Below are 25,991 nucleotides of genomic sequence, written 5' to 3' on the forward strand. Positions count from 1 at the left end.
ATAGTTTGCCATTACTGGAAACACAATTACTACATATCCTTTTAAGAGTTTAAAAAAGAAAAAAAGTCCTGAGGGAGGTGCAGGGTAAATCCTCACAGAAATTCTGAGTGTAAATCAACATTTGTTCTCCTCAGTGGATAATTCAAATATTAAGTGTTATAGCTCAGATATGAGGTGTCCCCAAAAAGTTCATGTATGAGACAATGCAAGAAAATTTAGAGGTGAAATGATTGGGTTATGAGAGTCTTATCCTAATCAGTGCACTAATCGCTGATATGGATTAATTAGTTGATAACTGTAGACAGATATGATATGGCTAGAGGAGGCAGGCCTCTGGCTGTGTGCCTTTGAAGTATATATTTTGTCCCTGGTGAGTGGAGCTCTGCTTCCTGATTGCTATGTCCTAGACTGCTTTCCTCCTCCATGACCTTCCACCATAATTTTCTGCCTCACCTAGGGCCAAGAGCAATGGAGTTGGCCATCTATGAACTGAGACCTTTGAAATTGTGATCACCAAATAATCTTTTCCTCCTCAAATATTGTTCTTGTTAGGTCTTTTGGTCATCAAGGCCAAAAAGCTAGCTAAAAGTCTAAGTGTGTCTAACTGCTAAGAACCCCTTTATAAAACGTGCATGTGCATAGTGTGGTTATCCAGGTTTGTTTGGCAGTTAATTTTGATTGATCCTTTCTATCACCCCTTGTCTATGAAAGTGAGATTAAGCATGGCAGAAATGAAAAGAATGCTGATTAAATAACTAGTAATCCAGATCTTTCATATAGAAAGGAGGTCTGGGCTGGAGACATGTATATATCTGTGTATAATCATCATGTAGCTGTCAGTAGAAGAGTTCATTAAGTTCAATTTATTGATGGTGAAAATTAGATTTTAAGGGTCAAAAGATGATGTGTGGAAATGCAGAAAGTATGAGTGGCAGTTTGGCTTATTCTGTGGGTGTAGACTGCCTTTGTCTCCCAGGAAATTTTGACTTTGGGACATGAGTTATAAGACAAGTAGATTTGACACAATCATCTACGCATGCATACATTAGGGTACAAATTAGAATGTTTGTGTGACCACATCCCAGGACCCAGTTGGAACATTGGAATTCTCACATACCCTCCCAAGCAACAGCTATGTGCGTTGGTGGGAAGAGGTAAAGCTGGTACAGGGAAGCACAGAGCCTAGAAAAATTAGTCTTAATCCAAGGATTTCAGCGGCAAGAGTTAAGTCATAAGTAAGTATAACTAATTTGTTGGTATAAAGTTTTCCCACTTTCTAAAGAATTCTCTTTCAAAGTAAAGAAAGTATCTTTTATGTTTTTCCCACAGTTCTTAGCTGCGTTCACTGAACATAAAAACATAAAATGAATTAATCTCTCTTCTACTAGAGGGAACTGTATTAAATCTACATTCATCTAGATAAGTTATTAAGTATTTTTAGCTACAAATGAAACAAAGCTTAAACACTATAACCACTCCTCTACTGTTTTGCAATCAGCTTTTAAAACTTCTTCCCTTCTACTTTAAGTCAATAAATTACAATTCTGGAGGCTCTGCAACTTCTTTCCAATGATGTTCTTGTGCAAGACTGTACATTTTACACACTGTTTTAAATCTCTAGTTGAATGTTACATTTTTGGTCCAGGGTTAAAAAAAATAAAACCTGTAATGAATGACTGTAGAGGTTTTTGCAGAATCACTGAAATCTTGACAATATATCTATCATAATAGGTATATTTTGCAAATGGACAACATATTTAAAACATAATGTTTTGGAAGATTTTATTCACATAAATTTTTTAATCATATGCAAAGTCATTATCTACAAATTCAAACAATACAGTAAAAATATGTTTTACTTTAACTTAAGGTAGTACATACAAATTTCTTTAAAGCATACTCATTTTATTTACACATTATTTTAAGAATTGATAATAAATACTTTACATCTAATCTTTGTCCTTCATGTCTAACTTTGCATTAACAATGAAGTAAATCCCTTCAAATAAGAGGAATTAAATGTAATAATCCTTAAAGCTTACAAGATTTTGCAGGGGGGGGAGAGATACAAAAACACTGTAAAGGCATTTTATTCCTTTAATGTTCTAAGAATTTAACTGTAAATTTTTAAAGGAAGCCTAGTGCCTAGTACAATAATATTTTTATTCTATTGCTGTTTATCAGACAAACTTGTACATTATCAACAGCAGCACAATTGTCCCTATGCTATAAATAAATGTACTTATGTTGAACTCACACTGAATTAACCAAAGTTAATCCAAAGTTTTCCTATTACCTTTGAGAGTTGTCATAAATAGTTCTATATTTATATATTGAAATGCTTTCTAATACCCAGAAAACACAACGGCACATTAATCATTTAACAAAATACACATTAAAACCTTAATGTAAAAGGCTAATTTTACAAGACTTTCTCAGACTATTACAGGAATCATTTTTTTTGAAATATACAAGTGAATTACCATAAAGTTCAATTTAATGATATATAAACTTCTCTTGGATTAAACAAATACTATTCTTCTTGTCTCATCAATATACATTAAAAATTTACCTAATATAGTATTTTGAGAATGGAATGAAAGACAAAATATACCTCTTAGTGAAGGGGTTAAAACACTGAGAGGACATCCCTTTCTATTTCATCCTATATAAAATTCACACAAGGGTTGGATACCCTGTAGAATTCTGAAACTCATAACCACCAATCAAGTTAATGCAATCACTAAAAACCATAATGTTGCAAGGACCAAGCTCCATTCAACTAGTATCAAATATTCTGAAAATATTAGACTTTCCAAAAATATCCATGACTTAGAGGAAAAAAAGTTTTAAATGTGACAATTATAGCCATTGTTATTTTTTAAATGATAATTAAGGTAGAAATGAACTTTTTAATTACTTTATTGAGATCAACTAATTAAAAAATCAGAAAATTTATCAAAAAGCAAAATCAGGTCTATACTGTTCTTAATTCAACTTATAACCAATAGCATGGATTATCTATACAGGGTGTAGAAATGCCTCTCAAAAATCCCAAATATAATGGGCACCAAATATTAGGATCAGGAAATTAACAGAGACTCCCACAGATACATTATATGTTTTAAGACTGATACCAGTGTTGTTCTTTATCATCACAGACATCAACATTTAACTGAGCTATATATTTACTACAGATTATAACTGTTTCTGAAAACAGTTACCAAGTGTGTTTTATACTGCCAAAACTTTAAAGACCACACTATTAATTGTTTTTCTCAGGTCCTGATGAATGATTTTTAAATCCAATTTTTCCAATGGATATAATCTATACTGCCACAAGTCAGTTTCTTCAAATTAATTTTAATTATTAGAAGGTGCTACTTAATAAAGGTAGGATGACAGTTATTCACATAAACTCTTAGCTCTGAAGAATTATATTTAAAGATATGAAATTGATTATTTCTGTGATTCCAAATACTAGAGGAAAAAACAGAGGCAGCACTAACACTATTCTGTCACTTCACGTAGGAATGGTACAAAAATTAGAAGACACTAAACTTATTTTCTTGAAAAAAAAAAGTTTGTAGTACTGAGGACTGAACTCAGAGACTCCCACATGCCAGGCTAGCACTCTAAACACTGAGCTATGTCCATGGATGGTCCTTTTAAAAAAATTATTTTGAGAATGGGTCTTGCTAAGTTACCCATGTTGGCCTTCAACTTATGATCCTCCTGTCTCAGCCTCCAAAGTAAATGGGATTACAGGTGTGTACCAATGCACCTATCTCCAAATTCCATTTTATAAATTTCTTACCTACTCTACTATCTAAAAAGTAAGATATAAAGTCACAAAGTAAATATAAAAATCTCCTTTCATCATTATGACCCAATCAAATTCAAAATTGTATTCAGGTCATAAATTTCTCTATACTTAAATATTTCAGGAAAAAAATTTAAAATGGAAACAAAAAATAACAAGTTTTCTAAAGTTCTAGATTTAGATTGTGAGTTAGGTGAAACTAAACCAAAATGAAGTACAAAAATAACATTCCCCTGAGAGCTGTGCTCTACAGGATTGTGGAAACCTGACCACAGTCCAGTCCCTTCTAACCTCCTCTTATAATAACATCTACACACCTACACATGCAAACACACTTGTGCATACACATACATCAATAACTTATATAAAGCCACTAAACACAAATTGAGAAGAGCACTTTCCTCTGTTTTCTTTTGAATTTCTCATTAGCAATAATCTTCTTCAAAAGATATACATTTTGAGATTTCAACAGCTTAAAGGACTTAAACATACACCAGTGACAACTCAAGCTTTGTATCACATGGTCTTGGTTTTTATGTGATTTTTAATAGCTTTCCTTAAGATGATTTCTTTGTATGGTAGAACTTTTTTTCTGCCTGGCTAACCAATTTTATTAACCATCACAGAATTTCCTACCTCAAGGACTTATTTGGGATACAAATTGAATAAGGGTAAATATAAAAATATAGAAAATTTTTCCTTCCTGATACATAAAATTCATGAACTACATAAAGATTTCTGGTTTTTTTCATTTACAAATATATAAATTTATTAGAAAAACACATCTACTAAATTTGGTATATTTTCATTTTAAATGTATCATCTTCATTGCAAAGAGAAAAAGAAAGCAGAGTATTTTTCTCAAAAGCTATGTCTAATTAGAGAAATAGATGGTGTTAACTGATTTACTAGCATTTTTACTATGGATAGGGTTATTTGTATTAGCTAATGAACCAAAACAAAACACAAGGGAAAAAAGTAATTTTAGCATGCTTGGTCTAAGTTGTCTTTCAAAGTATACTTTTTCATGGTTAAAAAGTTAAAACATCATTCCTAGGATATATCCTTAGTTTTGAGATTATGTAAAGACACTTTGTATAAATCTCAGTACATGTTACCCAATTAAAGGATCATCATCATCTTCTTGTAGTTGAAGTCGGGAAAATGGATGGGGTACAGATAGTCTGTTCTGCATAATTATTATGAGGCATGTTAGAGTGGTTAATGCCAAGAGTGCACCAATAACAATTCCAATGGCTTCTGGGAGATTAATGCACCACTGGTCAACCAACAAGCACTTGGTATGACTAAAGGTTCCATTATTAGGATGTGGTTTTAATCCCAGGATGTGACACATCATTGGATAAATATCCACAATATTAATGGTGCTATACTTGTAGCCTTTGTGAAATGCAGGGCCGTGGGCAGCTAGGAACGGATGCATACTGGGCAAAGAATTATCATAACCATGGTCACCTACTGAAAAAGAACAAAATGATGTTAGTAAATATAATCAATAAAAAACTCACTTCTAGTGTAAATATACTTCTTGATAGCCTAATTCTCTTCTATTAAGATTCTGATTAGTTGAACCAGACAGGAGCCAGAAAAAAAAATTTGTATTTTCAACTCAACCGTGTCCCCTATTTCACACACACACCCCTTAGCCCATTGCACCATGGCCTCAGACTTTAACACTACTTCTCAACCTAATGTACTTACCTTTTAGTACTAGCCTCACTTACTTCATCTCTCAATCTCCAGCACTATTTGTAAAAACTCACTTAAAAACAGCACCATTGATAAAAAGTGTTGTCAGGCTGAACAGAGCAGAAGACCAATGAATGGAAAAGTTAATCTGCAGCCTTACTCATCTCAATTGCTCCTGTGATTAAGAAATAGGATGGCATAATGTACTGGCTTACTAAGATTTAATAAATGCTTGAAAACAGGATGGTAAGATGGATGAGAATTTTACAAGAGGGATTCTTGTATCAAATGTAAAATGCAACAAGGTTACTCTAACTTGTAATTCCAGTAAAAGTCTGACTCAAAGAAAAACAGGGAATGGTCCCTAATGGAACTCCAATACTAGATTCACAAGTGTTAACTTTGTTTTAACAAATACTGTCTTTTAATGTACATAAGTTGCATTTAATAAATTCCCACTTTCAAATTAAGTGTAGATGACTAAATGATAAGTATCGATGTATGTTACATTATTAATTGTAAATTTAGAATATTTCAAAATAAAGAATTTGATCAATATGACAAAAAGCAAAATATAGATATAGACAGATGTTATGATTTTAATAATATTAAAATCTGCCTACATATGTAATAGAAAAAAGAATAGGAGAGGAAAACTCGTAAAATTAATATTTGTCTATATCTGTGTTGAGGGATTATGGATAGATTTGTTCTCTTTCCCATATTTTCCAAGTTTAAAATAATGAGTTTATAAAATAGCATAAATATAAATAATACACAAACCCCACTGACTCCGAGTCTGTGTTGTCCTTGCCTAATTCTCCTAGATTGCTATACAACAGAGATCTGATAATTTCAGCCCATATCCAAAATTGGCCCTCCACCTGTTTGTGTTAACCAAGTTTCACTGCAGCACACCACTTTAATTGCTTACATACTATTTGTAGCTGCTTTTGCATTATAAAAGAAGAGTTGAGTGATTCAGACAGAGACCAATCAATGGTCCACAAAGCCTAAAATATTTACAAACTGGCACTTTATTAAAAAAAAATGTTTACTGACCCCTGCAAAGGAGTATAATTTTTTACTCTATTTTTTACAGATTATTTTTTAAAGTATTAAAATTGAACATAAAATATGGACAAATGAACTTCAGTTGCAGCATGACCTAAAACTCACCCCTACATATTCTCTGTTTAAGGAGAGATTTTGATACACCTGTTTACTTGGTGGATTTTTCTGTTTGTTTACTTTCTGATTCTTGTCAAGTATTCTAAATAGCTTATGCTATTCAAGGAAATAGTGCACCTGGAACCCAGGTTCAATTCTCAGCACCAAATAAAAATAAAGGCATTGTGTGTGTCCATCTACAAACACACACACACACACACACACACAAAGATTCTCTCTCTAAAAAAAAAAAAAAAAGGTATTTGAAATAGCTAATCTCTCTTCTTTAAATTTGTTTCCTTAGGTTCCCTTCTTTTTTCTACAAATCAAGAGAACCATTTTGAAAATTGCTGACAGCAACTGCACTTTTGATTTTTTTTTTTAAGTAAATTGTGGGCTGGGGATATAGCTCCATTGGTAGAGTGCTTGCCTAGCATGCATAAGGCCCTGTGTTCAATCTCCAGAGCCATGAAAAAAAAGCAAATCTACAGCTTCATCCTTAAGGTCACTCATCCTTCTAGTTGAAAAGTGAAATTGTAGTTATTGTAAATTACTATTGAATGAAAACCTGACCATCATCTAATAGGAAAATGAACTAATAATACTGTGTGAATATATCTAAATCAAAGTGCCCTTTTAACAGAACAGTGTCATAGTGTGTGATGTATTCCTAGGATACAACAGAAAAACCCTAAATAAATACTTACATTTTGATGATGATTTATTTAGTACAATTGTCCAGCCTTCATCAGCAACCAATATAATTGGCTGAATTCGATCATTATGTTGGTAATAATATCTGTCAGGAATGTCTTTTTTGAGATAAACATTCATGTGAGGGCTACAGTTTTTCAGTTTCTCATAAACCTCTGTTATATCTATAAAAAAGAAAAAGCAAAGGAAAAAAGTCATGGTTACCTGATAAGGAAAAACATATCTAACTAGATTAGCTGGAATTAGATCTGGACAATGTCATCTATTAAATAACTGAATTCTTAAAACAACAGAGCAGAATTATGTGACAGTGTTGAGGATGAATACACACACACACACACACACACACACACACACACACAACACAACACACACACATCCCTATATCAAGCATTCACAAACTCTTCTTCGTTTTGTGGTAATCCACAAAATGATTATCCACCTTTATAGAAAGAAACAATATTTATATGGAGATTCCCAAGTAAACATAAGTTATGTTTTACTACCAATTACTAATTTTATGATAAGTAGAAGATATATCTCACTAAAATCCAAGATTTCTTTAAAAGCAAAAATATCCTTTTTCCCTTAGTGTGAATAATTTTAAAATAAATAAAAAGAAAAATAACTACCAATTGCTCAAAATTTGTAAATTAGGAAGGAAAAAACATCCTACTCTATTTAGTATTCTGAGTATAGAGCTGAACTACAAAAAGCCAGCATTTCATTCTTTGATACAACTCTCCTTCCTCAACCAAATGCTCCATTCAAATAATAGTATCACTCAGCTAAAAGTCTACTTACTTATTTTGGGGAGCACTGCAGCAACTGGGCTCAAATCTATAAGACTGTAGTTCGAACGATCAATGCAGAGATCCAAGTTTATCCATCTGTTCTCAGAACACTGAGTCATCCCATGATCGCTTGTAATAATCACATTAAGATTTTCCCACAATCCTAACATCTTGAGCTTTTGGACTAGGTAACCAATGAGGTCATCTATTTCTTTCAATACCCTGCGCATGTTTTCTTTATCTTCTGGTCCATATTTGTGGCCACTTGCATCTGGTTCTTCCCAATAGAGTGTTGCAAAGGTGACTGGTGGGTTCGAATTGCTGAGCCACGTCGTAATGTTATTTACTCTCTCCTCAAATGACACTGAGATGCTATAATTCATAAAATAGGAAGGTGTGGTATTGTGAATGAGTACATCAGTACCAGGCCACATAGCAGCAGCACTTGATCTGTTTTCCTGAAGCTGATTAGTCACCCAAATAGGTACTGCCTCATTCCACCAAAAAGGATCCTTGTCATTAGAATCAGAAAAATGTTTCTTTGTGACTGCATCATACATGGAATTGGCTACAATGCCATGGCTTTCCTCATATAAGCCTGTCACAATGCTATAGTGGTTTGGAAATGTTTTTGTAATAAAAACATTTTTAACATGTTCTACCAAGACACCTTCTTTGATAAAATTCTGGAGATGAGGAAATTCATAGTTCTGCAGATAGTCAGCTCTAAAGCCATCAAAAGACACCAGCAGTAACTTGGGTGGCAAACTATATGAAGAGTTACCTCTACAACCAGTCATAAGTCCAGAAAACAAAAGTATTACTAATAACTTCATAATGAACACGTTGAAGGACAGCAATCAGGGTTCCTAAAATATAAAAACACAAATCATAAGTAGTAATGCTATTTGATTTGGATTACGATTCATAAGTTCAACCAATGGGTGATGAGAATCAATATTCATATACCTTTTATATGCCAGCTTCACCTATATCAACTTAAAAATTACAAAATGTCATTTAAGGTTAATTTACTAAAGCTAAAGTTGGAAAAAAATTAAAATTGCCTTTAATCCTCCAATTTCCCATTATACATGTCCTACTTCAGCCTTCATGCTGTGAAGGTAAGATGGGTCATTCTTTCCCCCCCAATAAACACTCGTGTTTGACAGCCCTGTTCTCTGTAGCAGTAGAAACTATTCTAAAGGCTTAACAGAAAGCGGAAAAATAAAAGCAATTCTTTTGTACAAAATACAAACAATATCAAGATTTCATAAGTTCCAGAGAAACAGATTATTTTTCTAGTTTATCAAACAGTATCCTATAGTTCAATTCATAGAAATAACTAGTGGAAATTCTACCATTTTGGCTCACTGACCATTCTTATTAAAAAATACTGGCTTAAAAAAGGAGATTAATAAATAAATGCTATTTAAGAAAAATATCTCCACTCAGTCTGTACTATCCCAATATTTACATGAAGTTGACTAACTTCTGAAGAAATTCAACAGCTGCTGAAATCAATTTCATTATCACATCCCTCTTAAATTTCCACTTTACTGTGGAAGACATAACTATTTGTTATTTTTGAAAATAATTCATTGATATCAAAAACTCCTTTCATCTAATAAATATCCTTGCCTTCATTCTCCACCTTCTTTAGTCTCTAAGAAAATAGGATATATGGTTTAAGCAGAACGATTTGCTTTAGATGGACAGGATACACCTTCCATCGTCAGGACAGAAGGAGCAAAAGCTAAGGGTGAAGGGAGCTGCCCTCTCTGCATTGCTGGAAATAGGGTCAATTATTGAAAGAGAGTAAGGTGGAAAAAGGTTCAGAGATTTAAGGACTATAGAAAATGTATGGAATGGTCAATGTGGAGAATGGGAGAGAAAACGAAGAAAGAGTAACATTGGTGGGTAATGCTAATAGCTGGTATCATGGATTTTCACAAGTGACATTGTTTTCCCTATCAACTCAGTGGCCCGGGCACAGGCATGAGCAAAAGGCAGCTGATCGAACCCAAGCTTCAGATTCTGGCTGAAACTGAAAGATGATTAGGCTGAAGATGTTGACTAAAGAATAGCTAAAGCCAGTAGGGTGGCACATATCTGTAATCTCAGGGACTTAAGAGGTTGAGATAGAAGGATCCCAAGTTCAACTTTAGCAACACAGCAAGGCCCTAAGCAACACGGAAAGATCCTGTCTTAAAAAAGAAAAAAAAAGAGTGGCTGAAATTCAAGTTGCAGCATCTAGGCTGAAACTTCCGATTTGCAGGAAGTAGAGAGGTTTTTGAACTAAAGATTCTGATGGAGTCAAAGAACAGATGTCTTAGGAATAACTTTCCATGAAAGTTGCAAAGATGCAAGGTTGTGGTCAGAATGAGATATACAGTTCATTATTTCAGAAATCCTTGGGTCTGGCTACAGGAGCATGCAGCTTTAATAGCAGCAAGCTAGCTAATAATGATTATTAAGTTCACAAGCCATTCATTGTATATTCATTATACATCTGTGTCCTGGTAGTCATTCAAATACTTAGGGATTGAAGCTGTGATTCTCTGAAAACTAATGACTTAAAGTTCTGAAATCAAAAGGTACAAAATCATATTTGTGAAGGTCTTTTGTCTGGAAGATCCTCTACCATATCAATATAAGATAGGTGGCAATCTGAATGTGGTACTTTGGACATCTGTTGCTGATGCCATCAAAGAAACCAGAAACTGTGCAGAATAACAAAATCAAACTACCTTTCAATAGGACAGAGTGACAATTCTAATGAGTAATAGATGAAGTACACTCCTACAGATACAGACCCCATCGTACTGTGCCAGCAATTCCAGCTATCAAGAATTCATTTAGTAGAACTTCCATTTTCATTCAGTGTTTTGTGTTGTACTCTACCATAGAGTTTATGCATAACTCAACTCCTCTTTCAGAGGAGAATATTGTTCAATCAGACAACACTATTATGTGAGCTGGTGCTGTAGGTTCCAGCAATTTGAGAACTTATGTCAAAGGCACAAGATCTCCATGAAGTCTTGGATTCTGTAGATTCCTAGTTACTCTGAGTACAGGTACTTCCTGATTCTCAAATATTTGTCCAATAAGAGTAAATTAAAATAGCAAAGACATGACACAGTATCTTTTCAAGGACAAAAGATAAATATACTTTTTAAAAAATGCATTATTTACAACCTGGCTTTATCCCTAAATAATCATTCTATATTCCCAACCAATCCACTGCGCAAACTATTCTGCTGAAATGTACAATCAGATATATATAAGAAGGAATGCATTCTCTACACTTCTAAATTTTTCCCCTTCATTAGTGGAAATAACTTCACCATTCACTCAGACACACAGATATCTTAGTACCCTGTCAACCAGTCTAGTCAATCCTCACTTTTTATATCATCTAGTACAAGACTGTAGCAAGAATCACTGAAGAGAGCTGTTAAAAGTGCAGATGTCCAATCTACACTTAGAAAATTATGATTCAGTCAGTCTAGAGTTCAGGCCAAAAATCTGCATTTTTAACAGCTACCCACTCTTTCCTGTCTCCACTGCTGCTGTACTCCTTGAAGTCCTCAATACTCCTGTCTGTGGCTCTTCTGTCTTCTAACTCACCTTCTTACCTTAATCATCTTCCCCCTTGTCACCCAACATCTGCTGCCAACTTAATCTTCCTGGCATTCAATCTTCACAATATTTCACTTAAAAAAAAGTTCAAAGGATACTGAAGTCCAAATTCCTCCCATACCTAGGTCAAACATGCTTGTAAATTACTGTGAAAAGGGTACTGAAATAACTACCAACCTTACCTTTCATCCATTATACTGCACTGTATTACAAAGACATGTAAAAGATAATTGTTACTTATCTTGGTAACTTCTAAGTGACCTGTAACCACTCTTTAGTAATAGTTTGTGCTTCCAGAACATTTTTAAGTTATTTTCTACACATGAAACCTTGCTCAGACATTCTTTTAGATAATTTTTAAATAATCATTCAACAAATATCAAATATAACTAATTCTTTTTTTTTAAAGAGAGAGAGAATTTTTTAATATTTATTTTTTAGTTTTCGGTGGACACAACATCTTTATTTTATTTTTTTTGTGGTGCTGAGGATCGAACCCAGCGCCCCGCACATCCCAGGCAAGCGCATTACCGCCTGAACCACATCCCCAGCCCCCAAATATAACTAATTCTTGAATGCAAATATGTAAATATGTATATATATATATATATATATGTGTATGCCATTTAAAATACATTATACTCAAAACAGAGGTACAAATAATCAAAATAATCAGGCTGTCATCTTGGATAGATAGGATTTATGCTTAAATCAACTTTGTTTTACAACACCAAGACTTCTTTACAACACTGTTTGAGCTTCAACACGATAAAGTTTTATTTTTAAAAAACTAAGCCCTAGAGGAATGACTACAAATGGAATATCAGAGTATGTCCAAAATTTTTCCAATAGTTACTTCTAAGAGTAGAGGGGTGGCACATCAATTCAGTAAATGGTATGAGGACAACTGAATATCTACATGCAAAAGAATGAATTTGGAGAATCCATCTTCTGCTACATATAAAAATTAACTCAAAATTGACCATGAACCTAAGTTAAGAACTAAAGTTGTAATGCTCTTAGGGGAAAATATAGGAATGAATCTTTATAATCTTGGATTAAGTAAAACCTTCTTAGATACCACACCAAAAGCACAAATAACAACAACAACAACAAAAGAACTGGACTTCATCAAAATTAAGTTTTGTGCTTCAAAGGATCATCTAGCAAGTGAAAGACAACCCACAGAATTGGAAGAAAATAGTTGCAAATCATATGTCTGGTAAGAGATTTGTACCTAGAATATATATAATAAAACTTACAACTCACTAACATAAAGTCAAATAATCCAATTTAAAAATGAGCATAGGAACTAAAAATATATTCCTCCAAAGAAGATACAGATAACAAATAAACGCATAAAAAGATGCTTAACATATTAGTCACTAAAGAAATGCAAATTAAAAAATCACACTGAGATACCACATCCACTAAGATGGTTAAATAGAAAAGATTAGTAACAAGTATTGGAGAGTATATAGAGAAATCTGCATTTTCATAAACTGCTAGTGGGAATGTAAAATGGTACAGCCACCCTTAAAAAAAATAAAAATATCCAGGCAATTCTTCAAAGAGGTTAAAGAATTACCATAAGACCCAACAATTCTAATATCAGCTATTTACCCAAGAGAAATGAAAACGTATATCCACACAAAAACTTGCAGATAAAAGTTGACGGCAGGATCATCAAGAAGTGGAAACTATTCCACCACCAACTAAATAAAATGTGGTACACCCACATAATACGATATCTGGCAATAAAAATGAATGAAGTACTAAAATGTGCTACAACTTGGATAAACAACGAAACATTAGGGTAAGTGAAATAGGCAGTCACAAAAGAACACCTATTACATGATTCCATTTAGCTGAAATGCCTAGAACATGCAAATCTATAGAGAAGAAAGTATATCAGTAATTACCTAGGGCTAGACACTGGGAGAGAATGGGGGCAAACACTAGTGAGTATGAGGCTTTTTGGGGAGTGATAAAAATGTTTTAAAATTGATTGTAATGATGGTTGAATAATTCCATAAAGTTGCACATTTTAAATGAGCAAACTGAATGGCACATGATTAATACCCCAATAAAAGTATTACATTTTTAAAAGCAGAGGGAAGTGAAATTATATTCTTAAATGCCCCACCACAGAACAGGAAATATCTTTTGTCATCTCATTTTACCACAAAAATATGTGAACTGTGTTATCCCATAATACAGATTTTTTTCTTAGCTGTAGTTGGACATAATACTTTTATTTTATTTTTTATTTTTATGTGGTGCTGAGGATCGAACCCAGTGCCTTGCATGTGGTAGGTGAGCGCTCTACCACTGAGCCACAACCTCAGCCCCCATAATACAGATTTGAGTGCTTAAATGTGAAAATACTGTACACCACTTCCCATATGCAAAACACCACCACAATAAAAATCCTGTGTTTGTCCTTCTCAAAATATAAATCAAAATCCTTCCCCTAATCTTGAGTATAAAGGATGCTCAAAGAATCCTGGCTATTAACTCTAGGGTTCAGTAATCTCTCAGCACACACTGCTTGGACCCAAATGTGCCTGTCCTTATCATTAAGCTCAGTTAACATGGACAAAGCAAAAAGACTATAGACTCTGAAGTTAGAAAGATCCCAGAATAATGAGCTTAGTAGATGGGTGATCTTTTTCAAATCTATTTTCTTTCAGTTTCAGTTTCCTTGTGTTTAAAATTGGGAATGCAGAAAAGTTACAGAACAGGCCCTCAAAATTAGTTTCTATTATCTACTCTAGTTACAAAGTTGTTATGTTAGAAAAAAAAATCTGTACCATGACAGGCAGAATAATATTATTATAAAACTATAAAATAAATTATGAATAATTTAGGGTAATCTCTCTTTAAATATGATAAAGTTGAAGTCCAGCAATTAGTAGCTTTATTGTGCTTTTACTAATTTCATGTTCTCAATAACTGTACAAGTCTAGTACTAGCAAGTTAACAAATCCAGTAATATGCTCCAAACTGTTAACACAGCTTTACCTGCCTAGATTTATGTCTACCACATTCTGTTTCATTCTAACAGCAAATGTTAGCTATAAGCAAATCACCAGTGAGAAGTTCTCAAGTAATTTTTTGGGGTAGGTGGGAGGAGGACAAGGACCTGAACTCAGGGAACACTCGACTACTGAGTCATAACCCCATCTCTCTTTTGTATTTTATTTAGAGAAAGGGTCTCACTGAGTTGCTTAGCACCTTGCTTTTGCTGAGGCTGGCTTTGAACTCCACATCCTCCTGCCTCAGCCTCCCTAGCTGCTCAAGTAGTTTTTAAGGAACAAAATAGTTACATTATAAATGACTGGGAGAAACTGTTATTTTTCATCACAAAATAAATAAATTTATTATTTATAAATTATATATATATATATATATATATATCAAAAGGAAAGGAAAAAAGAAGACCTATTTGCTCTATATCCCAACAGCAACTGGAAGTTCCTACAATGTGATATCCCAACTCAGGGGACTCCTACCTCCTCTGGGATGACTCTCTTGCCTGGATGGAAGGCCTGTCAGTCAACTCTCACTGGCATTCTTAGCCCTTGTGAAGTTGGGAAAGGATATCTGTCACCATGAGCAGTCCACCTGCCCTGCCGTACAATGAAACACCTATCAGCTTTAAAACAGCATTATTGTCTGTCACAACACACGATTAAACCAGAGTCACTCCAGATGAACTGGGCTGGCATGAAATAATCACACAGAGACAGAGAAATATCTTTTTCTTTGGGTTCTGTGATGGCTTCTCTGATGCAGCTCTCACAAAGGAGGCAAGTCAGGCAAGAAAAAGAGAGCATGCCTCGAACCCAGGGTTTTATTGGGGGAGGCTGTTCCATGGAATAGTCTATCCCAAAAAGAGCAAAGGGGTAGGATTACCAAGGAACAGAAAAGTGTAACTTAACTCCACAGATGACTGCCTACTCCTGGAGCCACGCCTCGCCTCATGATCCAAGCAAAGGTAAAGTTCAAGTTTTGCAGGGTGCAATAATTGTTCTGAACCCCCGGTGCATCAGGACTTTAAAACCTCTGCATCCAAGACAGCTCCCACCAATTGTCTGTGTAGATAATATCAATGACTACCTTTAGATTATCTCTCCCCATATCTTTCACCCCCACACACACACATTTTTTTTTAATTTTAAGATAATGTCTGGCTAAATTGCTGAGGCTGAACTTATGATCCTCCTGCCTCAGCCTCCCCAGCCATAGGCATGCACCACCATGCCCTGCTATTATAAGTTAATTCATTAACAGTCTGAGGAAAAACTATAACAACTCCCTAAAAAACTTTCTCAGTCTTAAAAATCTAGGATTCTAAGTTATTCTCCAATTTTCTAGCATGCAAAATTTTCTACCATATTCAAATCAGTAACACTCATCTGACTTCTGACATTGCAAAATAACACTCTGAATGTACTCCTTGTTTTCATCAAAACTTCTTCCAAATTATATTTTGCAACTTGTGTAAGGTAGGAGAAAGAAGATGAGGGAGAGGGATAAAGGGGGGAGGAAGGAGAGAATGAGTGTTTCATGCTCATTTCTGTAAAATAGACTGAAACAATCTCTGGGGAGTGGAGAGTGGGAAGAAAAACCATAATACAGAAACAGGCAGCTGATGTCCTACAGTATTTGTCAAGTCTTTAGATCGCCTGCTGGTTCAGAAAAGCCCTTCTGGAGTCAGACCTCATGTAAACATGCTTGTCATTAGTTGTACAATCCTGGACAGGTCCCTTCACTTTCCTCATCTGTAAAATAGGCCGCTATTATCTCAAGAAGTTGTAGCCTTGTTTGTAAAGTACTTAACACAATACTTGGCCCATTAAAAAAAGCACTTAAATGGCATCTTTTTACTGTCTGGCTTGCTTGTTTTCTAGAAAACTAAGTTTTAAACACAATTAAATAATCATAGGTAGTACCTAAACTAATATGCAGACAGATGCACGTCCCTGGATAGTGTTCCCTTAAAAGCAAACGCCTTCCGTCCCGAGCGCTGCACCTGGCCGCCCCGCCCCGTCGCCCTCCACTTTCATCCCCGGCCCAGCCTCGCGCCTTCCACCGCAGTTCAGCCAACTTCCCTCCCCGCACCCCAAGCACTACAGCTCCTCTTCCCCGATTCCGCGTCCACCTGCTGAGTTTTCTTTCCTCTCCCCTCACCGCTCCCCGCCTGCCTCTCGGCCCACTAGCTCCCTCCCAGCCTCGAGGGGTTCTTCGCGGGGTTCTTCGCGGAGCCCCCGCCGGCGTCCGGGAGTGCGTGTGCGCGTGCGTGCGTGTGGTCTCGATCGCGAGCGAGGAAAGAGTCTCGCCAGCTTTATTTTCAACCCCCCTAGCCGACTCGGGAGCGAGTGGCATTTCCCTCAGGACGCCAGGAGGGCGAAGCTCAGACTCACCGGTCGCCGCCGCAGCTCCCGCCGCGTCTCGCCACCGCACGGAACTCCGCGCTAGCGGAACCCGGCACTGGCGGAATCCGGTACTCGTGGGTACTTGCTAGCGACAGGAACCGCGAGGGAGAGGGGCGAGGCCGAGCTCTTCCTGAGACGCCTGCGCAGTAGCGGGCGTCCGCACCGCAGTTGACAGCCCGGACTGCCACAGATCCGCGCTGCTGCCGGCGCAAGAGTGCGCAGCTGTCCTGCGAGCGATGGCGAACAAGCTCAGCGCTAGCCGGCCCCGCGGCGGAGTCCGAGACATTGTCTTGGATTGGATGCCGGAGCTCGTGTTCATTGTAACTCCCTTTCTGATTGGTTAGATTCACGTAGCACCTGGAGACAGGTGTTTTGATGGGGTTGAACCCGACCTAGGAGAACAGGTTTGTTCCTCTCTCCCACTTCGTGCTTTCCTTATCATTCTAACGAGTGCCTGAAAGTCCTTTGGCAGTTGCCAAATCCACCGCTTACCATTCCCAGTTTCCCTTAGTTACTCTGATCTGACTCTTTAAGGTGGCCACAGGGAATATGGCTTTGGCTGTTCCACACAGTTCTGCACAAGTATAGAGAAACTTTAGCCAGTTCCAAGGTTAATAGCTAAATTCCCAAACTGAACAGTTTTAAAAGAAAAGTCCCTCAGCTTCCAGCTTTACAAAGTAAAGTATCTTCGAAATAATCCCCCTTTGTTCTGTTTCTGCTTTCCTGCGCCCTTTTCTTTGAAATCACTCTTCAGCTCAGCTTATCCACACATTCATTCTGCTGAGAATAAGGTGTTGCCAGATTCAAGAAGTTCAAATAAAAGCCAATCAAAATCTCCACGTTAAATTTGTTATGGTTTGTCTTTTCACACAATTGGGAAATGAGCATTTTTTGTTAGATGTGTGTGTGTGGGGGGGCTCCTGCCTTTAATAAGAAAGTAAGTCAAACAGTTAAATAATGTAATTTACAAGCAAAAAAAGAAATTACAGATGTAAACTTATTTGGGTTGCCTAGGCACAAAGAGAGAATAGTCTCTTTTTTTCTCTTATCTGCAGTGCCAAACACAGAACCTGGCATAGAAGTACTCACTAAATCATTGTTGGATCTAGTGGGATATTTTAATGTGCTCTAGGTTTATTGCTCACACTCATTAAAATGCAAGTTCTAGGATAAATATTTTTATTCTGGTTCACAATTCTATCTCCACCAGATGCCCCCAGCCAGAAGTATAATTCAATGAATTAAGAATATTAATCACATGCAATAGCCTCAGGTGTTAAGGACTTAATAGTTATAAACCCAGTACCTGGATCAGTTCTTTGCAATAGTAACCTTAGATATCAAAGTCTGAGCTTGGCCCATTGGTCTGAGCTTGAAAGTAAGGTCATTACCAAGAATCTGGAAGCAAATGGGGATACAATTGGGGCTAGATGTATTCTGTTGATTGTTAGTTTGTACCTTGATAAGTTATTTCCAGTTTCAAGCCTCAAGGCTAGCCGGTGCATTGGGGAATTGGGGTACCATACATAGGTCCATGGGCTGTCAGATCAAGCTAAATTCTTGCATCTGTTAGGCCTGAATTTGAATACTTACTCTGCCACTCAGTTACGGAAAACTCTTGGGAAATTGTCTCAACCTGTTTGAGCATTTATGTCCTCATCTGCACAATAAAGTGTTACAGTACCAACCTCTTAGATAAATGAGGTAAAGCAAGTAAGGTACTCAGCACAGTATTTGAACATTTTAAGTTTTAGAAATGATCATTATGACCTGAAAATAAATATTGCCCAATTTGAACAGTAGGGTAAGCCTGAGTTCTAGGAGAATTTGTATCATATCCAATTCAGTAGAACTTATATTTTCTGGGCATTTGGGGATATGATTATGCACATCATGATTTTTCACTCACTAGGGGCATAATTATTTAAATAGTAGACAAAATTGACTGCCATATAGATGACGTGTAGTCCATACCTTAAGCACAGCAGTACAGAGGAACTTTGCAAATTGTACGTTTGTTTCTGTTTCTTTGTTTTTTTGTTTGTTTGTTTGTTTGGGTCAATGATAGATAATAACTGGCCAGTCATCAAAGAAAAGGGCTACCTTCAACCACTGGTACTGCCTGTGTGGCTGGATCAGATCCGAAAGTCCCATGTAGTCTGGTCACTTCCTTTGTAAGAATCAGTGGTCAAGAACAGAGGGACAAAATGACACATAAGGACCTTCTGGCACCAGGCTTCTGTTATTCCCCCATATATTACTATTCAACCAAAAGTGAAATATGGTTTCAAATGGGATTAAATAATAAACACCATGTTGTGGAACAAGGAATCCAGAGGAAGGGGAGACTTCAGAGCTGGTTGAATTAACAACCAGACAATGTTAATCATGTCTTGGATTCTTATACAGTGACTTCTGGCTCCTGTACTGGTTTTAAGATAACTACCAGTACCAACAGGAGCCAGATGATCCATTTTCACCTCTACTGGGTGACAGAAGTGGCTTCTGGGATTTTTTTTATCTCAAAAACCTCTGGCACCATCTCCTTCAATCAGTTTGACTAGAATAGTGCCACATGCTCAAATCTAAGCATGCAGAGAATATGCAGTTACCAGTAATTAGGTCCACACCTTGAGCACATCGATGGACAGGATTTCCCAAACTCTACTTTTTCCCTCAGTGGTAGGGAGATGGAAAGGATGCTTAGAAGTCCAATATAAAGTTTACTATAAATTCATTGTAGGAATTTAATGATAAAATGTAGCAGCAATACAATTCATTTCTAATGTGGGTTTTAGACATAGATAATGAATTTAAGAATATTCACTTGTCTTCTTTAGCTCAGCTTTTGAAAAGGAATTTTACACATAAAGCCTTTGCACCCATTTTGTGTTATAGACTGAAATGAGTTAAAGACAATAGTCTGAATTCATTATTTACAAATGAATGTTGCATTCCCAGAGAGCACTGACTTGGCTAAATTCACACAAATTAACCCAACTAGAGTCTTTGTCTCCATTTGTAATGTCAGATTTGGAAGTAGTCAGAGTTAGTTTCTTTTTTAATCATGAACTAGACTCAAGATTTAGTGTTTATTATCACAAAATATGTTTTAAATCCAATCCTTTTCAAAGTTAAAGATAAAGCTCTTTATGCAATTATTTCTCCTTTAAATTCCTAATTGTGACGTATAACTCATAGTTGGCAGGAATTAAGTCAGATGTTAGAAGTTACAGGAAAAAGGTTTCAGAGCAAAAGCCACACCCTGCCCAAGAAAAACAACTTCTGTCCACTGCTTAGCTCTAATTAAATAACCACAAAAATGAAACTAAAGAATCAAAGTTCAATCACTAGGAGTATATTTTAAGGTTCATTTTTTAATAGCTATTACTAAAAAGAAAACAAAATGCAGGTTTTTATCTTAATATAAGAGAAGAAAGAACCTTAGGAAATCATCGCACATTAGTGACTCTGAAAGTTCATTTAAGTAAAACTCTTCACTTATCCTATTTTTAGCAATATTATATTTAAATAATCTCAGTTAAGATTGATACTACACTATGTTTTAAAAAATTTTTTCTGTGTAACCTTCATTAAACTATATTTTTCTGATATTTAATAAAGTTGTGAAAAAAGCAGCAGAAATTCTTTTGAGGGTTTTCTATGCGGAAAGCATGGTGCTCAATTTTTCAAAGGATACAAAAATATTCTGTTCTCAAGGGGCATCTCATCTAGAAAGGCAAATGGAGAGGACATTGCTGTGCTGCTCTTGCCTGTCCAGCATTTATTCCTCCATCTTCTGGTGGGTCCTCTGGGAAACCACTACCTTCATGCCAGTCTATGGGAATCAAACTGGGCTGGCCTTAACTCCCCACATCTCCAAGCTGGACTAGGAAGGAGCCAACTGTCCTGGTTTACCCAGACCTGAGGACTTTCCTGGGGCCTGAGACTTTTAATATAAAACCAGAAAAGTAACAAGCAAATTGGAATGAGCTGGTTACCTAATTCTGACCAAAGTCTGGCTTATTAGAGCCCATTCTACTCTATAGACCATAGGAATTGATTCAGTGCTGGGGACCTGCTGCAGACCAGTCCAAAAGACTCAATCCTAAAACTTTTTTTAAACAAATGAGAAAAATTATTTCAGCGTAATAGTTAAATATAAGCCTGGAGGTGCTGGTGATCTCTGATGTCACTGTAAAGGGAAAGTCTACTGGGTAATGAAGCCAATGAAGAAGAAAGCAGAACCAAAAGATGGAACCCAATATCTGACAACATTAAGCACTTGGATCCAAGTTTCCCTTAAGCTCCATCCCTGAATTTTTCAATTTACATAATGATAAATTCTCCTTTTGCTTAAATGAGGTTTAGTTGAGTTTCTATCACTTATATCTGAAAAGAGAATAAGAAAAGTAGTTCTGTGCCTATGTCATCAAGTAAGGTACATGCAAAAAGACAGGTCCAAAAGAGGAAGAGAATGCAGGAGTGAGGAAACTAATCTAGGATAAGCTAGTATTTAATTTTCCATGTCAGATGGTACAGTCATTTCCTATGATTGCTGTAAAAAAAAAAATACCACATACTTATCAGCTGAAACAACAGAATTTCTTACTTTCAGTTCTAGGAGTTAGAAGTCTAGAAGAATTCAGTAGGGCTGTGTTTCTCTGGAAAACTTGGGAGAAATCTATTTCCTTGCCTTTGCCAGCTTCTAGAGTCCACCCATACTCCTTGGCTCATGGCTTCATCTTCAAAGCCAGAAGTGAAGTATCTTCTATTCATTCTCATTCATTCATTCATTCATTCATTCTTTTCCCCCTCCCTCCCTCATCCCCCCCCCCCAACACCTTCATGCCTCCCTCAACACATTCTGGGCAGAAGAATGTAGATCTCTTTGAGTAATCATTAATATCTGCCTGAGGGAAGAGCATCAACAAAGACATCAAGATTTTAAAAAGTGTGTTAATCTTTGAAAATAATTCCATTTGCTTGCAAAATAATTGTATGTAGGGAGTCCTTGGGATTGAGGCTGAAAATTGAGGATTGAGGTTGATTAAAGCTCAGAGGGCTGAGCTTGTGGCTGAGAGGTAGAGCACTCACCTGGCATGCGTAGGGCACTGTGTTTGATCCTCAGCACTACATAAAAATATTGATTTTTTAGTTGTAGGTCCACCTACAACTAAAAAATCAATATTTAAAAAAAATATCAGTTTGGCTGGATGCAGTGGTACACACCTGTAATCCTAGTGGCTCAGGATGCTTTATTTTATTTCAGGATTTTATTATTTTATTTCTAATCATTTATTATTCCTATAGCTTTCACCAAAGATACTCATATCTCTTTTAAACTATAGAACTACCAAAAAAGTGTATGTGGACTTTATTTAATAAGCATTCTTCCTAACAGTATGATTAAAGGAATTCTCTCTCTTTTTTTGGGGGGGGGAGATTGAACTCAGGGACACTCGACCACTGAGCCACATCCCCAGCCCTTTTTTGTATTTTTATTAGAGACAGGGTCTCACTGAGTTGCTTATGGCCTTGCTTTTTGCTAAAGCTGGCTTTGAACTCATGATCCTCCCACCTCAGCCTCCTGAGCCTCTGGGATTACAGGCTTGCAGCACATTGTCCAGCAGGAATTCTCTTTTTCCGTAAATCCCCTCTAGGGTCCTACCTGAAATCTCTAGAATTAAAATATCCCTTTACTATATTTAAAGAGCTGTACATTTTAATTGGGTTGAGTTCAGATCGAGTAATATGTTACTTAACTAACATATTTGCATTCTTTAGTTTTCTGTTCCCCAAATTTGCTAAGCCACAAAGTCATCCACGGCTTCTATTAAAAAGTGTCCTGGTTCTCTTCCCTGAAGATTTACATCCAGGAAATCTTGTGTGGTATCAGAAAACTTCTATTTTTTACTGGAAATCTCATGATCAGGCACATTCAGCAGATACAAGCCTCAGTTTGGCTAGGGACTTGCTTAAATTAGGGAGGGAAGTCAAGGGTAGTGCTAACAGCCACAGCCAAGTAATATGATGCATGGAATTTTTGGTTGAAAGGTGATGCCAGCTAGCCATAGAGATGATATGATTATGTTAAGATTTGCATTCATATGGATATTGGACTCCTGCTGTTCACCTGGGCCTGCTAGGGACTTCCAGAGAGTTCCCATTGGTTGGGGAAGTGCAGTAGGAGGGAATTCCGGGGGAGGAACTTCCTCTGGGGTTCCGGGAGAACTCAGAGTGTGTGGATTGGCAATCTTCCCGGACGCGTAGGGGGCATTGGTGGCAGTTTCAAAAATAAAGTTTGTTCCTGCATGAATGGCTTGTGATTTTGTGCCCAGCCAGACTGCAGCAGGGTAGTAACTGGACTTTGAATTTGTTTAGTACCTTACAGTCCACATAGTGCTTTTACATAAGGGTCTTATGTGGTTTTCGTAACCTCTGAAGTTCTGTGGTAATTTCAGAACTGAGACCTACAGTGCATGTGGTAGCAGTGGATGAAGGGAGCCCTTTCCCATGACCTGTCAGCTGCTCTCTTCACCACACATGCCAGCTGTATGGATGTCAATTTTATCTACTCTTTATAATCATGCACCTAGTAAATGAACAAACAGGATATGCATAATCATATCCTCCAAATGATAGAAAATGTAAGTTCTGCTGAATTGGATATGACATAAATTCTCCTGGGACTCCAGCTCACCCTGACTACTGTTCAAATTCAGCAAGATTTTTCAGGATGTAATGTCTGTAATCTCTAACATCTATCATGGTCAAATACTGCACAGAGTACCTTACTTTCTTTACCTCACTTATCTGACAATAATCCTAAGAGGTTGAAACTATAACAGGCCCCGCTGTGCAGATGAGGAAATGAATGCTCAAAAAGGTTGAGACAATTGCCCAAGATTGCTCAATAACTGAGTGGCAGCTTAAGTAGTCAAATTCAGGCCTGGCAGATTCTAAGATTGAACTTGATGGCCTCTACCATCCCTTCAATTCTTAATAGCCCATGGATCTAAGAAGCCTGTTTTGGTTTGCACATGAGGTGTCTCCCAAAACTCCTGTGTTAATGCAGGAGGTAAATGATTGGATTGGGAGAGCTGTCAATCATTCCATCCTAGTTTGAATGGACTTGCTGGGTGGATAACTGCAGACAGGTGTGTGTGGCTAGAGGAGGAGCGCATGCCCTGGAAGAGAGCATCTTCCCCATGCCCCTTTCACCCTCCCTCTCTCTGCTTCCTTGCTGCTATGAGGAAATCTATTTTCTTTGTCCTTATCTTCAGTCATGATGTCCTACATCACCTTGGTGCCAAGGCCAATGTCTCGGCTTGGCACCAGAATCACGAGGCACTCACAGCTTTGTAGGTTCAAACAGCAATTCTTTATTCCAGCTCTCACACCACCTCCACACAGGTCCAGGGGCAAACGCGTTCTCCTGTCTCCTGCACCAACCACCTACTCCACGAGGCTCTCTCCAAATCCCATTTTAATCTCACGAGAACTCAATGGGAACAAGCAGCAGGAACACCCTAATCCCAGCAATAATCTTCAACTTCCAACTTCCCTAAAACCCATTATCTTAAACTGGCAACGCCTTAAACTCAAGGAGCCGGTTACTTCCTCAAACCTGATCAGCTCTAAACCCGAATCCGCCTTGGTCCTTGAGCAAGGTCACCTTATAAGCATGCATGCAATGTTCCATCAAATGTCCTCTAAGCAGCATGGGGTACGCTTGGCAAGGAAATTTCGATGCGTCATTCCTACTTGGTAATGGCCCTCAGCACCTTGGGACCAGAGTAATAGAGTCAGCTGACTACCTATGAACTGAGACCTCTAAAACCAGGAACTGCAGATAAACCTTCCCTCCTCTAAGTCCTTGTCAGGTATTTTGGTCATAGCAATGCAAATCTGACTTGAAAAATGCTCCAATTCCCCAATGCACCTGCTGGCCTTGAAGCTTGACACTGAAATTAAATTATCAAGGCACAAACATCATCAGCATCAACAGAATACATCCAGTCCCAATTGTCTTCCCCACTGTTTTCAGATCTGAGATCTTGGTGCTCCTTATGCACTAATGTTTTGGTAATGATTGTGCATCCCTAGGAATGGTTCTACCAATGGGGTCATGGCCCAGCTCTCTTAGATGTTGAGGCCCACAATCCAACCATATAGCTATATTATGGAGGAAGATAAAAAACAGCATAATTTAAAAATTATGCCCAAGATTTCCAGGTAATTTCACATTGGCTGACTGTCTTAAACTGTTTTAGCCAAACTTTCATCATTAAATACCTGTCCCTTCTTTACCATGATCAAAACTGATGGATCCTGCCCTATTTTTCAACTGTCACAAATACCATGTGCATTTTTTATTTAATATAAGTTCCTAAGTCAATTATATAACTGGTTTTGTTAGACATATGTAAATATCTTTGCTCCAGATATAGCAGCCTTGGGTATTGCAATTCCTTCTTCCATCCAATAAAGTAAAAGATACTTGCCCTGTTGGCATCATTTTTCAGAGATAAGGAGAAGGCTGCTTCCATTGACATCATTTTCCTAGTACAGAATTGGTTAGCAGTAATTTGATGGTGTCAATGTTTCCTGAAGATAAAAACATGCAAACAAAATAAAATGTTTTAATAACTATAACTCCTTATAGTAAAATCCCAAAGTTAAAAGCAATTATTG

General features: G+C 36.9%; 1 protein-coding gene across 4 annotated transcripts; it reads right to left on the reverse strand.

Annotated features, from left to right (window-relative positions):
• Positions 1-1,765: 1,765 nt before the first annotated feature.
• Positions 1,766-17,661, reverse strand: Enpp4 (ectonucleotide pyrophosphatase/phosphodiesterase 4). Of its 4 annotated transcripts, none has more exons than XM_078019938.1 (4): positions 17,283-17,661; positions 8,222-8,583; positions 7,411-7,581; positions 1,766-5,302 (listed from the first exon to the last, which is right to left on the reverse strand). In XM_078019938.1, the coding sequence occupies exons 2-4, from the start codon at positions 8,439-8,441 to the stop codon at positions 4,938-4,940; spliced, it is 756 nt and encodes a 251-aa protein (XP_077876064.1). In that variant the 5' UTR covers positions 8,442-8,583; positions 17,283-17,661; the 3' UTR covers positions 1,766-4,937. The 4 variants fall into 4 exon arrangements, with proteins under 4 accessions (XP_077876064.1, XP_005318671.1, XP_077876062.1 ...); XM_005318614.5 differs by having other exon boundaries at positions 8,222-9,080; positions 17,283-17,547; XM_078019936.1 differs by lacking the exon at positions 17,283-17,661 and adding an exon at positions 17,021-17,218 and having other exon boundaries at positions 8,222-9,080.
• Between the last annotated feature and the right edge of the window lie 8,330 nt (positions 17,662-25,991).

This window comes from Ictidomys tridecemlineatus, chromosome 8 (genome assembly GCF_052094955.1).
Source record: "Ictidomys tridecemlineatus isolate mIctTri1 chromosome 8, mIctTri1.hap1, whole genome shotgun sequence".
Taxonomy (NCBI): Eukaryota; Metazoa; Chordata; class Mammalia; order Rodentia; family Sciuridae; genus Ictidomys; species Ictidomys tridecemlineatus.

Coding starts and splice junctions, on each gene's coding strand:
- Enpp4 (XM_005318614.5), bottom strand. CDS start 9,047: ATGAAGTTATTAGTAATACTTTTGTTTTCTGGACTTATGACTGGTTGT. Junction 7,582..8,221: donor TGCAGTGCTCCCCAAAATAA/GTAAGTAGACTT, acceptor TCTTTTTTATAG/ATATAACAGAGGTTTATGAG. Junction 5,303..7,410: donor AAATAAATCATCATCAAAAT/GTAAGTATTTAT, acceptor GTTCTTTTTCAG/TAGGTGACCATGGTTATGAT.